Source organism: Hippopotamus amphibius, chromosome 4 (assembly GCF_030028045.1).
Source record: "Hippopotamus amphibius kiboko isolate mHipAmp2 chromosome 4, mHipAmp2.hap2, whole genome shotgun sequence".
NCBI classification, from domain to species: domain Eukaryota; kingdom Metazoa; phylum Chordata; class Mammalia; order Artiodactyla; family Hippopotamidae; genus Hippopotamus; species Hippopotamus amphibius.
In genome coordinates this window covers 158,666,704-158,679,768 of record NC_080189.1, presented here as the reverse complement: position 1 = coordinate 158,679,768, position 13,065 = coordinate 158,666,704, and the positions used below count along the sequence as shown (strand labels likewise).

At 43.1% G+C, this 13,065-nt stretch overlaps 1 protein-coding gene across 5 annotated transcripts in view; it reads left to right on the top strand.

The window, feature by feature from the left end:
* Nucleotides 1-13,065, top strand: part of ZFYVE1 (zinc finger FYVE-type containing 1) — a 50,879-nt gene that overhangs the window by 20,819 nt on the left and 16,995 nt on the right. For 3 of the 5 annotated variants that reach the window (XM_057733793.1, XM_057733792.1, XM_057733794.1), the window contains 2 exons: nucleotides 1,823-2,327; nucleotides 8,173-8,387. In XM_057733793.1, the coding sequence (XP_057589776.1) occupies nucleotides 1,823-2,327; nucleotides 8,173-8,387 (720 nt within the window). The remainder of the gene's footprint in view (nucleotides 1-1,822; nucleotides 2,328-8,172; nucleotides 8,388-13,065) is intronic. The other 2 variants (XM_057733795.1, XM_057733796.1) reach the window with 1 other exon arrangement.

Sequence of the window (13,065 nt, the reverse complement as noted above, 5' to 3'; positions counted from 1 at the left end):
CTTTAGCTGGAGTAGAACACTGCCAGTTTGAATTAGGAGCTTTGACCCTGGCATTCTGTATTCTAAGAGAGCCTCTGAGCATCTTTCTGGAACTCCATTCTGGGGTCTCAGTGGCATCAGGTCTCTTCCTTCCTAGATTGCCTTTTTACAAGGAGTGCAGTGTTCTTTAAACTGTAAACAGGGGAATTATGGATAGATGAAGTTGGAATTATGGATAGATAAGTTGTTCTTTTTTTAAACAGCTTTATTTAGGTGTAATTCACATATGTTTTTATCATCCTTTTAAAGTGTACAGTTCAGTGTTTTTAGTATTTTCATAAAGTTGTACAGCCCTTAGCTTTATCTAATTTCAGAACATCTTTACCACCCCAAATAGAAACCCTGTACCCAATAGCAGTCACTCCGTATTCCCTGCTTTCCCTAGCCTCTGGCAACGGCTAACATGCTTTCTGTCTCTGTGAATTGGCCTGTTACAGACATTTCATATAAATGGAATTAAAGGATATGTAACATTTTGTGTCTGGCTTCTTTCACTTAACATAATATTTTTAAGTTTCATCCATGTTGTAGCATGTATCAGTACTTCCTTTTTATGGCTGAATAATACTCCATTGTATGGATATACCATATTTTGTGTATCCATTCATCAGCTGATGGACATGTGGGTTGTTTCCACCTTTGGCTATTATGGATGCTGCTGCTATGAACACTCAGGTTCACGTTTTGTGTGGACGTGTGTTTTTAGTTCTCTTGGGTTTATACCTAGGAGTGGAACTACTTAGACATATGGTATCTCTATGTTTCACTTTTTCAGAAACTGCCATTACTGTTTTCCAGAGTGGCTGTGCCATTTTACATTCTCACTGGCAGTGTATGAGCATTGAAATTTCTCCATATTCTCACCAAAACTTGCTATTATCTTTAAAAAAAAAATTTATTTATTTGGTTGCTCCAGGTCTTAGTTGCGGCAGGCAGGCTCCTTAGTTGCAGCTTGCTAGCTCCTTAGATGCGGTATGAGGGCTCCTTAGTTGTGGCATTCGAGCTGTTAGTTGTGACATGCTTGTGGGATCTAGTTCCCTGACCAGGGATCAAAGCTGGGCCCCCTGCGTTGGGAGTGTGGAGTCAGCCTCTGCGGCACCTGGGAGGCGCCGTTATTGTCTTTTTGATCACAGCCATCCTAGTGAGTGTGAAGGGATACCCTGTTGTGGTTTTGATTTGCGTTTCCCTGATGACTGTGGTGCTGAGCATCTTTTCATGTGCTTATTGACCTTTTGTATATCTTCTTTGGAGAAATGTCCACTCAGTTTTTTTGCTTAATATTTAATTAGGTTATTTTTTACTTGTTATAAGAATTATTTATATATTCTGGACCACTAGTCCCTTATCAGATATGTGATTTGCAGATATTTTCTCCCATTCTTTGGGTTGTCTTTTCACTTGATGGTATCCTTTGCAGAGTAAAAGTTTTTAATTTTGATGAAGTCCATTTTATCTATTTTTTTCTTTTGTCATATTGCTTTTGGTGTCATATCTAAGAAGCCATTGCCTAATCCATGGTCACAAAATTTCCTGCTGTGTCTTATTCTAAGAGTTTATAGTTTTAGCTCCTAAGTTCTCATACTGACTGAGGCTTTAAAAGTTCCCGTTAGCTGTTTGCTAGGGGTAAGTGCAGGGTGAGAGGGTGTTCTCCTGGAGCTTCTTTTCCTTGCCACCTTGACAAGTCTATCAAGGGACCCTGGGAAGCACTTGTTCTTCTTAAGGGGTTTCTAGCCATTTTGCAGTTTCCATATTTCATTGTCTTTCCCCCCCCCTTTTTGGGAAGGTGACGAATGAAGAGGACTTTATCAGGAAATTGGACTGCAAACCTGATCAGCATCTGAAAGTGGTTTCCATTTTTGGAAATACTGGGGATGGGAAGTCTCATACCCTCAACCACACTTTCTTTTATGGCCGGGAAGTCTTCAAAACCTCCCCTGCCCAGGAGTCCTGCACTGTGGGAGTGTGGGCAGCTTATGACCCAGTCCACAGAGTAGCAGTGATAGACACAGAAGGTCTCTTGGGGGCCACAGTGAATCTAAGCCAGAGAACACGGCTGCTGCTTAAGGTCCTGGCCATCTCAGACCTCGTCATCTATCGAACTCATGCAGACCGACTGCACAATGACCTCTTCAAGTTCCTTGGGGACGCCTCAGAAGCTTATCTGAAGCACTTCACCAAGGAGCTCAAGGCTACCACTGCCCGCTGTGGCCTGGATGTCCCCCTGTCCACCCTGGGCCCTGCTGTTATCATTTTCCACGAGACTGTGCACACCCAGCTGCTGGGCTCTGGTGAGTAGATGGGGTACTGTGTCACACATTGACCTTTCTGGGTACATTGGGCTGCAGTAGCAACTTGGTGGTGGTAGATGGCTCAGAAAAATTTCTGCCTGGGCAAGACATAAGGAAGTATCTCAAGAAGGATGGAGTGATCAAGCATGTCCGAATCTGCTCGTGGTCAGAATGAGCGTTGAGAATTGCCTGTTGGCTTTGGCGATATAGAGGTCCTTGGTGGTCTGGATAGGACTGTTTCCCAGGGGTGGTGGGCATGAAAGCTTGAGCAGAGTGGGATCAAGAGAATAGAAGGAGAAAACTTAAGGCAGTATATTCTCCTCTTTCAAAGAGTTCTCTCTATAAAGGGAAGCTGACAAATGAAGTAATAGCTGGAGGCTGATGTGGGATTTCAAGGAGTTTTCCCTTTTTTAAAATTTAAGATGTGAGGTTTTACAGATACTTGTGTAATGAATGGAATGATTCACTAGAAAGGAAGAAATGCAGATGTAGGAGAGAAAGCAGGAGTGATAGACAGATGGAGGGTTGACCTTAGGGGCATGGACAGTCCATCCATAACAGTAGGAGAGAAGGTTGATTATATGGACATGGTTATGGGTAAATAGGTAGATATGGGGGGTGTGTGTGTGTGGAAGTTGTCTTATTGTTTCTATTTTCTTAGAGAAATAGGAAGCAAGAGCATCACCTGAGTCGGGGGTTGAGGGAGCAGGTGCGACGACAGTGATTGGGTGCAGGTGGGGACAGTAGTATTGGCCCCTAAAACAGTTACATTATTTATGTTCATTCAGTCAACAAAGTTTATTAAGTGCACAGTGTCATGTGCTGAGCACTGGGACCCCAAGCTGAAAAGAAAAAACAGTTCCCACCCTTGACTAGCTGATAGTCTAGTTGGAGAGACCACACGTGTTCTGTTCTGTGGTGGATGTAGGTCTTGGAGCTGTGAGAGTGCAGGGCAGGAACCCTTTATACCTCCTTATGAAATCTAGGAAAGAGGAGGTGACATTTGAACTCTAGATACTTGGCTAGATAGAGGAGGGGAGGAAGGATGCTCTAGGAAGAGGAAATCCCTAGTGGTCTGAAGGAGCTCGTTGCATCTAGGGAACTGCAGGTAGTTGTACAGTGAGTTCCTGGATTCCATTCTTGCCCCCTTCAATGCGTCCTCCACAAAGCACGGGGAGTGATGCTTTTTAAAAGCTTAATTTATAATTTAGATCATGTCATACTCCTGTTTACAACCTGCCAATGGCTTTCCACTACATCAAAATAAAATCCAAACTCCTAATTATGGTCTCCTCACTCTACCTCCTGCCTCTGTCTCTGAACTCTTTCCCTAGTTACCCGCTTTTACTCCCTCTACTAGCTACACCAGCCTTTTATCTGTTCCCATCTTTGCATGTGCAACTCTGTCTACCTGGAACAATCTTCCCCCAGCTAGCCTTCCTCTTTCAAATTCAGCTCAACTGTCACCCCCTTGGAGCCTTTCCCAAGTGTCTCCTTTAAAGTGGTCCATCTTGTACCCTGGTGGGCACAGTCTTATTGCATCACCCTGTTCATGTGCATCAAGGCACCTGTCGTTGTCTGAAAATATCCTGTCTGTTTACTTGTTTTTTGTCTTTTCCCCTTGAATGGAAACTCTATGAAGGCAGGAACCCTGCCTGTCTTATTCACTGCTGCCTTTGAAGAGCCTAGATGAGTGCTTGATACACAGTAAGCTCTTATTAGATATTTGCTGAATGAAGAGGCTCAGTGTGTCTGAAGCATAGATTGTGTGGGAGGGAATGGTGGACATACTTAGGGATCAGATCATGCATGGATGGCCTCAATATAGGTCTCAAGGATGATAAGAGCCCCTGAAGGATTTTTTTTAATTAACTAATTTATTTATTTTATTGGCTGTGTTGGGTCTTTTTTGCTGTGCGTGGGCTTTCTTTTTAGTTGTGGTGAGTGGGGGCTACTCTTCATTGTGGTGCGCGGGCTCCTCCTTTCTGTGGCTTCTCTTGTTGCAGAGCGTGGGCTCTAGGCGTGTGGGCTTCAGTAGTTACAGCACATGGGCTCAATAGTTGTGGCGCACGGGCTTAGTTGCTCCGCGGCATGTGGGATCTTCCTGGAGCAGGGATTGAACCCGTGTCCCCTGCATTGGCGGGTGGATTCTCAACCACTGCGCCACCTAGGAAGCCCCCCCTGAAGGATTTTAATCAGGGAGTTATGTGATCAAATCTGTGTTTTCAAAAGATCCCTGGCAGCCTGTTGCAGGATGAACTAGAGAGGCATGCCTGGAGGCAGGGAGATGGCTAGAAGGTTATCATAGTACTAGGTGAGGAGTGATGGGGCCTGAGCCAGGGCAATAGGAGGGAAGTGGAAGACTGGGACTGTATTAAGGAGTTAGAATCTTAAGGACCTGGGTCTAGTGGAAAGATGAGAAATCTAAATATTCTGGAGTGGGAGAAGAGCTTCATTAGCCTGGGACGCTAAGATAAGGAGAGGGGGTTGGAAATGCTAATTTTATTTATTTAAAAAATTTTTTAAATAAATAAATAAATTTATTTTAATTTATTGGCTGAGTTGGGTCTTTGTTGTGCATGGGCTTTCTTTTTTTTTTTTATTATTTTTTTGGGGGTACACCAAGTTCAATCATCTGTTTTTATACACATATCATGGGCTTTCTTTAGTTTCAGCGAGCGGGGCTTCTCTTCATTGGGGTATGTGGGCTTCTTATTGCAGTGGCTTCTCTTGTTGTGGAGCATGGGCTCTAGGTGTGCAGGCTTCAGTAGTTGTGGCACTCGGGCTCAGTTGTTGTGGCTCGAGGGCTCTAGAGTACAGGCTCAGTAGTTGTGGTGCACGGGCTTAGTTGCTCCAAGGCATGTGGGATCTTCCTAGACCAGGGATCAAACCTGTGTCCCCTGCATTCTTAACCACTGCGTCACCAGGGAGGTCCCGGGAATGCTAGCTTTAGGATGCCTCCTGTGATCAGCATTTTTATGCCACTTTGGATCTTTATAACTTTGGTGAGGAGAAGGTCTAATTTCCAGGTCAAGATTTTGAAATAACCAGCCTTTCAAAAGTAACTTCTTTTTGCTTTGTGCCATGCACTATGCTAGGTGTTTGTTGTTGTTATTGTTTTTTAAACAAATGCTGAGTAACAAAGATAACATTTAAAAAATTTTTTTAAATTTAAGTTATTTATTTTTATTTTTTGGCCTCGCTGCGTGGTATATGGGATCTTAGTTCCCTGACCAGGGATTGAACCTGTGCCCCCCTGCAGTGGAAGTGCACGTCTTGACCACTGGACTGCCAGGGAAGTCCCAACATTTAAAAAAAAAAGCTAACTTAATGTATCTTTGTTATTCAGCTCGGTCAGCAGCAGCCATATTTTACAGAAATATGAAGAAACTGAACTCAGAGAGCTTAGGTTATGTAACCAAGGAGGTTCCAGCTAGCAGGTTGCAAAATTGGGATTCGAAACAAGGTCTCTAACTCCTAAATCCAGTGATGGAATAGCATCACTGTTTCCTGAAATCTTAAGATGGAACCAAGACAGCCAGAGTTTATACAGGGTTGGAGAGGTGCCAGAATTGTGGGCAAATTGATAATTACCTATTTCTCTGTCTTGTAGACTTTCTGATTTTGTTAGATCCTGGTCCTTTTTTGGACAGAGGATTCCTAGGTGGGAATTAGTAGGCAAATGAATTACCTCTGTTTTACAAATGAGCAGACCAAGCTCCCATAATCATTTGGGAGCAATTAGTTGTCCAGGGCCAAGCTGGGAGCTGATGTTGGGAGGAAGTGCAGGTGGTCAGGCTCCTGGGTGGTGTTGGGAGAAGTCACTTGCTGATGGGCTGCCCTGGGATATTGCTGCTCCTTCCTTCAAAAGTGACTGCCAGGACTTCCTAGGTGGCACAGTGGTAAAGAATCTGCCTGCCAATGCTGGGGACACGGGTTCAAGCCCTGCGCTGGGAAGATCCCACATGCCGTGGAGCAACTAAGCCCGTGCACCACAACTATTGAGCCTGTGCTCTAGAGCCCGTGAGCCACAACTACTGAGCCCATGTGCCGCAACTATTGAAGCCCACACGCCTAGGGCCCGTGCTCCACAACAAGAGAAGCCACTACAATGAGGAGCCCGCACACCACAATGAAGAGTAGCCCCCGCTTGCAGCAACTAGAGAAAGCCTGTGTGCAGCAACAAAGACCCAATGCAGCCAATAAATAAATAAAATAAATAAATAAATAAATTTATGAAAAAAAAAAAAGAAGTGACTGCCACAGGAAAAGTTCAGGAGGAGATGGGCTTAGGGATTAACTGCAGAATTTTGGCTACTTCTCTTTGATGACTGTACCTTTAAATTTGAGCTAAAGCCGTATTTCCAGTGTTTTGTTTTTTTTTTTTAGAAATGTATTTATTTATTGGCTGCATTGAACTTTGCTGCATTCTGGCTTTCTCTACTCGTGGCAAGCAGGGGCTACTCTTCATTGTGTTGCGGGGGCTCCTCATTGCCGTGGCTTCTCTTGTGGAGCACAGGCTCTAAGCTCGTGGGCTTCAGTAGTTGTGGCACGTGGGCACAATAGTTGTGGCTTATGGGCTCTAGAGCACAGGCTCAGTAGTTGTGGCGCACGGGCTTAGTTCTGTGGCATGTGGGATCTTCCTGGAGCAGGGCTCGAACCTGTATCCCCTGCATTGACAGGCAGATTCTTAACCACTGCGCCACCTAGGAAGTCCCTCCAGTGTTAATTGAAGTGATTTTGTTGTTAAAATATTAAAGGAAATTAAAACAAAAAGTTCTTCCAGGTTCTGCCTCCAAAATAGTTATTGAATTTTACATTGCTGCTTCCCAGATTTCTGGATAGATGTTGGTGAAGCTGTGGGGAAGCTGATACCCTCACATGCTGGCAGTTTGTCCACAGCTTCACTAGCATAAGACCAGCACTTTCAAAGCAGCTGTTTATTTTATTTTAAAAAATATTTATTTATTTATTTAATTTGGTTGTGCTGGGTCAGTTGCAGCAGGCATGCTCTTTAGTTGTGGCTCATGGGCTCCTTGGTTGTGGCAGGTGGGCTTCTTAGTTGCAGCTGAAGGGCTCCTTAGTTGTGACGTGAGCTCTTGGTTGTAGCTTGCATGTGGGCTCTAGTTCCCTAACTGGGAATGGAACCCGGGGCCCCTGCATTGGGAGTATGAATCTTAACCACTGTGCCACTAAGGAAGTCCCATCAAAGTAGCTGTTTATGTTAAATGCTCATTATAGGTGACTGGTGAAATGTGTCCATAGGATGGAAGACTAGCTGTTACAAAGAATAAAGAACCCCTCAGAGTGTATCACGACAAGGACACATGCTTACAGTATTTTATTGAGTGATAAAAGCAAGTTGCATGTATGTGATGGTAATTGTGTAGGGGAAAAAAAAAGCCTGAAAGGGAAAACATTGACCTGTAGTTACCTTTGAGGAGTAGGAGGGAGCAGAGGACAAATACATTTCTTTCTTTTTATGCTTTGACATGATTGGATTTTTTACACATTTTTTTTAAAAAGGCAGTTCCTTGAAGTGTACTGTGCATACCAAAAAGCGCACATTATATCAAAAATGTATACGTGATGCATTTTTACAAGCTGAGCATACACATGAATTCAGTACTAGATAATGATACACCCACTTCCTAGAAGCCCTGCTTGTGCTCCCTTCTAGGTGAAGGTAACCTAATTCCAACAGCATAGATCAGTTCTGCCTGGTTATGTACTTTATATATGCACGGAGCCAAACTATATATTCCTTTTATAATGAAAGACAGGTGACTTTTTTTTTTCTTTTAAAGCAAGGCCACTGTTCATGTACCTGTTTCTGCTTGCCCAGATCACCCTTCTGAGGTGCCTGAGAAGCTTATCCAGGACCGGTTCCGGAAACTGGGCCGCTTCCCTGAAGCCTTCAGTTCTATTCACTACAAGGGAACGAGGACGTACAACCCTCCCACGGACTTTTCTGGTCTTCGACGTGCTTTGGAGCAGCAACTGGAGAACAACACCACCCGTTCTCCCCGGCACCCGGGGGTCATCTTCAAAGCCCTGAAGGTCAGTTGGCTTCTGCCCCGAGGGCTTCTCATTGGGGTATGAGTGGGTGGTGAGAACACTCAGTTCTCCAGCTTTTGTTGGTGTTGCCAGTGATTGGAAACCTGGGCTGGAAAGAGAGGCTATATGAAAGGAGGGGCATGAGTGGAGTTTGCACCTGTCGAATGGCCTCATCTTGCCAGGAACATGAGTCCGGAGGAATCTTGGATGATAGTTAAAAGGTGACAGGTCCTCATCTTTGAGAAAAACCTTATTTTACCATTCTTCATAATGAATTCATCAAATCAGCTCCTGCCACTCCTGCTTCCTTTTTTCGGTTTGCTTTCTGTGCACCTCTGTGTCACCGTGCCTGCAGGCTGAGGACAGAGGAGCAGGGAGGGAGCAGGGCCGCTGGGGCTGTGCTGGGAGTGCTGGGATTGGGAGAAAGGACAGGGAAGTGTTGACATGACCACTTGAACTAGGGATTCAGGGGTGCCCTGAGGGTTAGGGCATAGCACCTGAGGCTGGAAGGGAGTTTAAAAGGTTTGCAGTGGGACACAATGTAAACAGTTTATGAATGTGGGTAAATTATATATGGGAGTTCTTGGTACTATTCTTGCAACTTTTCTACAAGTTTGAAATTATATCAAAATGAAAATTTTTTTTTTTTTTTAAAAAGGAGGGGTTATGGTTTTTGCATAGTGCTTGCTGAAGGCTGAATGTTTGTATCATCCCAAATTCATATGTTGAAATCCTAATGCCCAATGTGATGATATTAAGAGGGCTTTTGGGAGCTGATTGGGTGATCTGGTCATCAGGATGGAGTCCTCAAGCTGACATCAGTGCCCTTATAAAAGAAGCCCCAGAGAGCTCCTTGGTCTCTTTCACCAAGAGAGGACACAGTGAGAAGGCACCATCTGAGAACTGGAAAGCAGACCCTCACTGGAAGGCCACCATGCTGGCACCCTGATCTTGGACTTCCAGCTGCAGAAATGTGGGGGATGAATTTCTGTTGTTTATAAGCTGCCCAGTCTGTGGTATTTTGTTGTTAGCAGCCTGACTGGGCTATAAAAGCTTGGACTTTGGAGTCAGACAGACTTGCGTTGGAATCCCAGTTCTGCCATTTACCTGCTGCTTGGTCTTAGGAAATTAGTTTGTCTTTTCCTTCCTTCCTTCCTTCATTCATTCAGCAAATAAATGAGTGAACCTCTGTACCAGGCAGACTACATTTCAGGTGCTGGGAATACAGTGGAGAATAAGATAGACAGCAGTCCTTGCCCTTATAGTACTTCTTCAGACCTTTCCTCATCTTTAAAATAGGGGCAGTAGTAGGATGTTCCTGATGAAGTTGAGGAGGGGATGATATGAGAACACATACTTTAAGAAACAAAGTACTTGTTTGTAGTAAATGTTCAATAAGTGTTAACTAATGTGAATAATATGAAGGGGGAAAAAAACTATGAAAAATGATTATATTTGAATAATTCATGAAATACTTATTTCTAATTAGAATTTGAGGTTAAAGTATACTTAGATTTACTGGCCAGTGTCCTTGTGATGGCTCAGAGGTAAAGTGGAAGATTACACCCAAGTATTGCAAGCATTCTTAAAAGTGGCTGAATCCATACTGTGTTATACAAAGGGCTGTAAAATCTGATCAGTGTGAATATTGATGACTATGCCAATGGTTGGATTATAGAGTTCCCTAGGTTTTCTCAAAGCTCACCCAGCTTAAAGTTTAAATAAGACCTTCAGGGACACCAAGTGCTGTAAGCAGTAAGTAGTGCGCAGGGATTCTACCCGCAGGTGTCTTGGGTCTCCTACTCCAGGCCAGTTTGTTAGGTACTTTTTTTTTCTTTTTTCTCCTTTGGTTAAGTGCTTTTGAGAAAAAGAGTTACACTGTGTTCTTATGAGGTGTTATGATTCATGAAGCTTTCTGTGATGGGCGGGAGTTTTGAGGATTCTTGGTAATTGCTGTCCTCAGAGTTTATGTGGCTCCTGTATTTTCTGATCTCTGAGGCAGGGTCTGTGCTGTACTGAGATGTGGGCCCACTGCTCTGTCCATGGGAAGGAGTTACCTGTTTATGCGTGTGTTTTGTGCTCTCCCCAGGGAACTGTGGGGTCTTGGAACTTACTCAAATCCTTGAAAAAATTGTTTTTGTCTTTCTCAGGTTGTTTTGTTTTTACTTATTTTTTAAATTTTATTTATTTTTTGAAGTTTATTTTTTATTTTTGTTAAGGATTTATTTATTATTTATTTATTTTTATTTTTGGCTGCGTTGAGTATTTGCTGTTGCATGTGGGCTTTCTCTAGTTGTGGCAAGCCGGGGCTACTCTTTGTTGCAGTGCTTAGGCTTCTCAGTGCAGTGGCTTCTCTTGTTGCGGAGCATGGGCTCTAAGTGCATGGGCTGCAGTAGTGGCTGTGCATGGGCTCAGTAGTTGTGGTTCGCCGGCTCTAGAGCACAGGCTCAGTAGTGGCTTAGTTGCTCTGTGGCATGTGGGATCTTCCCGGACCAGGACTCGAATCTGTGTCCCTTACATTGGCAGGTGGATTCTTTTTTTTTTTCAATTTTTTATTTTTTATTGTTTACAATAAACGGCATATATTTAGAGTGTACAATTTGGTATCCCAATCTCCCAATTCATTACCCCCCCAACCCTCCCCGCTTTCCCCACTTGGTGTCCATATGTTTGTTCTCTACATCTGTGTCTTCATTTCTGCCTTGCAAACCAGTTGATTTGTACCATTTTTCTATAGTCCACATATATGTGTTAATATACGATATTTGTTTTTCTCTTTTTTTTTTTAAATTTATTTATTTAATTGGCTGTGTTGGGTCTTTTTTTTGCTGTGCGCAGGCTTGCTTTGGTTGCGGCGAGTGGGGGCTCCTCCATATTGTGCTGCGCGGGCTCCTTATTGCCGTGGCTTCTCTTGTTGCGGAGCACGGGCTCTAGGCACGTGGGCTTCAGTAGTTGCAGCACATGGGCTCAATAGTTGTGGCTCACTGGCTCTAAAGTGCAGGCTTAATAGTTGTGGCGCATGGGCTTAGTTGCTCTGTGGCATGTGGGATCTTCCTGGAGCAGGGCTCGAACCCATGTCCCCTGCATTGGCAGGCAGATTCTTAACCACTGCACCACCTAGGAAGCCCGGTTTTTCTCTTTCTGACTCACTTCACTCTGTATGACAGTCTCTAGGTCCATCCATGTCTCCACAAATGTCCCAGTTCCATTGCTTTTTTTTTTTTTTTTAGAATTTTAATTAACTTTTATAAAAGACAACTACAACATTTTTCGACATAATCTCCTTGCTTTACAATACATCTGGTCCATCTCTCAACAAGCTTTCATATCCATTGCTTTTTACAGCTGAGTAATATTCCATTGTATATATGTACCACATCTTCTTTATCCATTCATCTGTTGATGGACATTTAGGTTGCTTCCATGTCCTGGCTATTGTAAATAGTGCTGCAGTGAACATTGGCGTGCATGTGTCTTTTTGAATTATGGTATTCTCTGGGTATATGCCCAGCAGTGGGATTGCTGGGTCATATGGTAGTTCTATTTTTAGTTTTGCAAGGAACCTCCATACTGTTCTCCATAGTGGCTGTATCAATTTACATTCCCACCAGCAGTGCAAGAGCGTTCCTTTTTCTCCACACCCTCTCCAGCATTTACTGTTTGTAGATTTTCTGATGATGCCCATTCTCACGGGTGTGAGGTGATATCTCATTGTAGTTTTGATTTGCATTTCTCTAATAATTAGTGATGTTGAGCAGCTTTTCATGTGCCTCTTGGCCATCCATATATCTTCTTTGGAGAAATGCCTTTTTAGGTCTTCTACCCATTTTTTGATTGGGTTGTTTATTTTTTTGATATTGAGCTGGATAAACTGTTTATATATTTTGGAGATTAATCCTTTGTTGATTTGTTTGCAAATATTTTCTCCCATTCTGAGGGTTGTCTTTTCGTCTTGCGTATAGTTTCCTTTGCTGCTTGCAGAAGCTTTGAAGTTTCATTAGGTCCCACTTATTTATTTTTGTTTTTATTTCCATTATTCTAGGGGGTGGAGCAAAGAAGATCTTGCTGTTATTTACATAGAAGAGTGTTCTTCCTATGTATTCCTCTAGGAGTTTTATAGTGTCTGGCCTTACATGTAGGCCTTTAATCCATTTTGAGTTTATTTTTGTGTATGGTGTTAGGAAATGTTCTAATTTCATTCTTTTACATGTAGCTGTCCAGTTATCCCAGCACCACTTATTGAAGAGGCTGCCTTTTCTCCATTGTATATCCTTGCCTCCTTTGTCATAGATTGGTTGACCGTAGTTTGTCTCTGGGCTTTCTATCCTGTTCCATTGATCTATATTTCTGTTTTTGTGCCAGTACCATACTGTCTTGTTCACAGTAGCCTTGTAGTATAGGCTGAAGTCGGGAAGCCTGATTCCACCAACTCCGCCTTTCCTTCTCAAGATTGCTTTGGCTATTCGGGGTCTTTTGCGTTTCCATACAAATCGTAAAATTTCTTGTTCTAGTTCTGTGAAAAATGCCATTGGTAATTTGATCGGGATTGCATTGAATCTGTAAATTGCTTTTGGTAATATAGTCATTTTCACAATGTTGATTCTTCCAATCCAAGAATGTGGTATGTCTCTCCATCTGTTTGTGTCATCTTTGATTTCTTTCATTAGTGTCTTATAGTTTT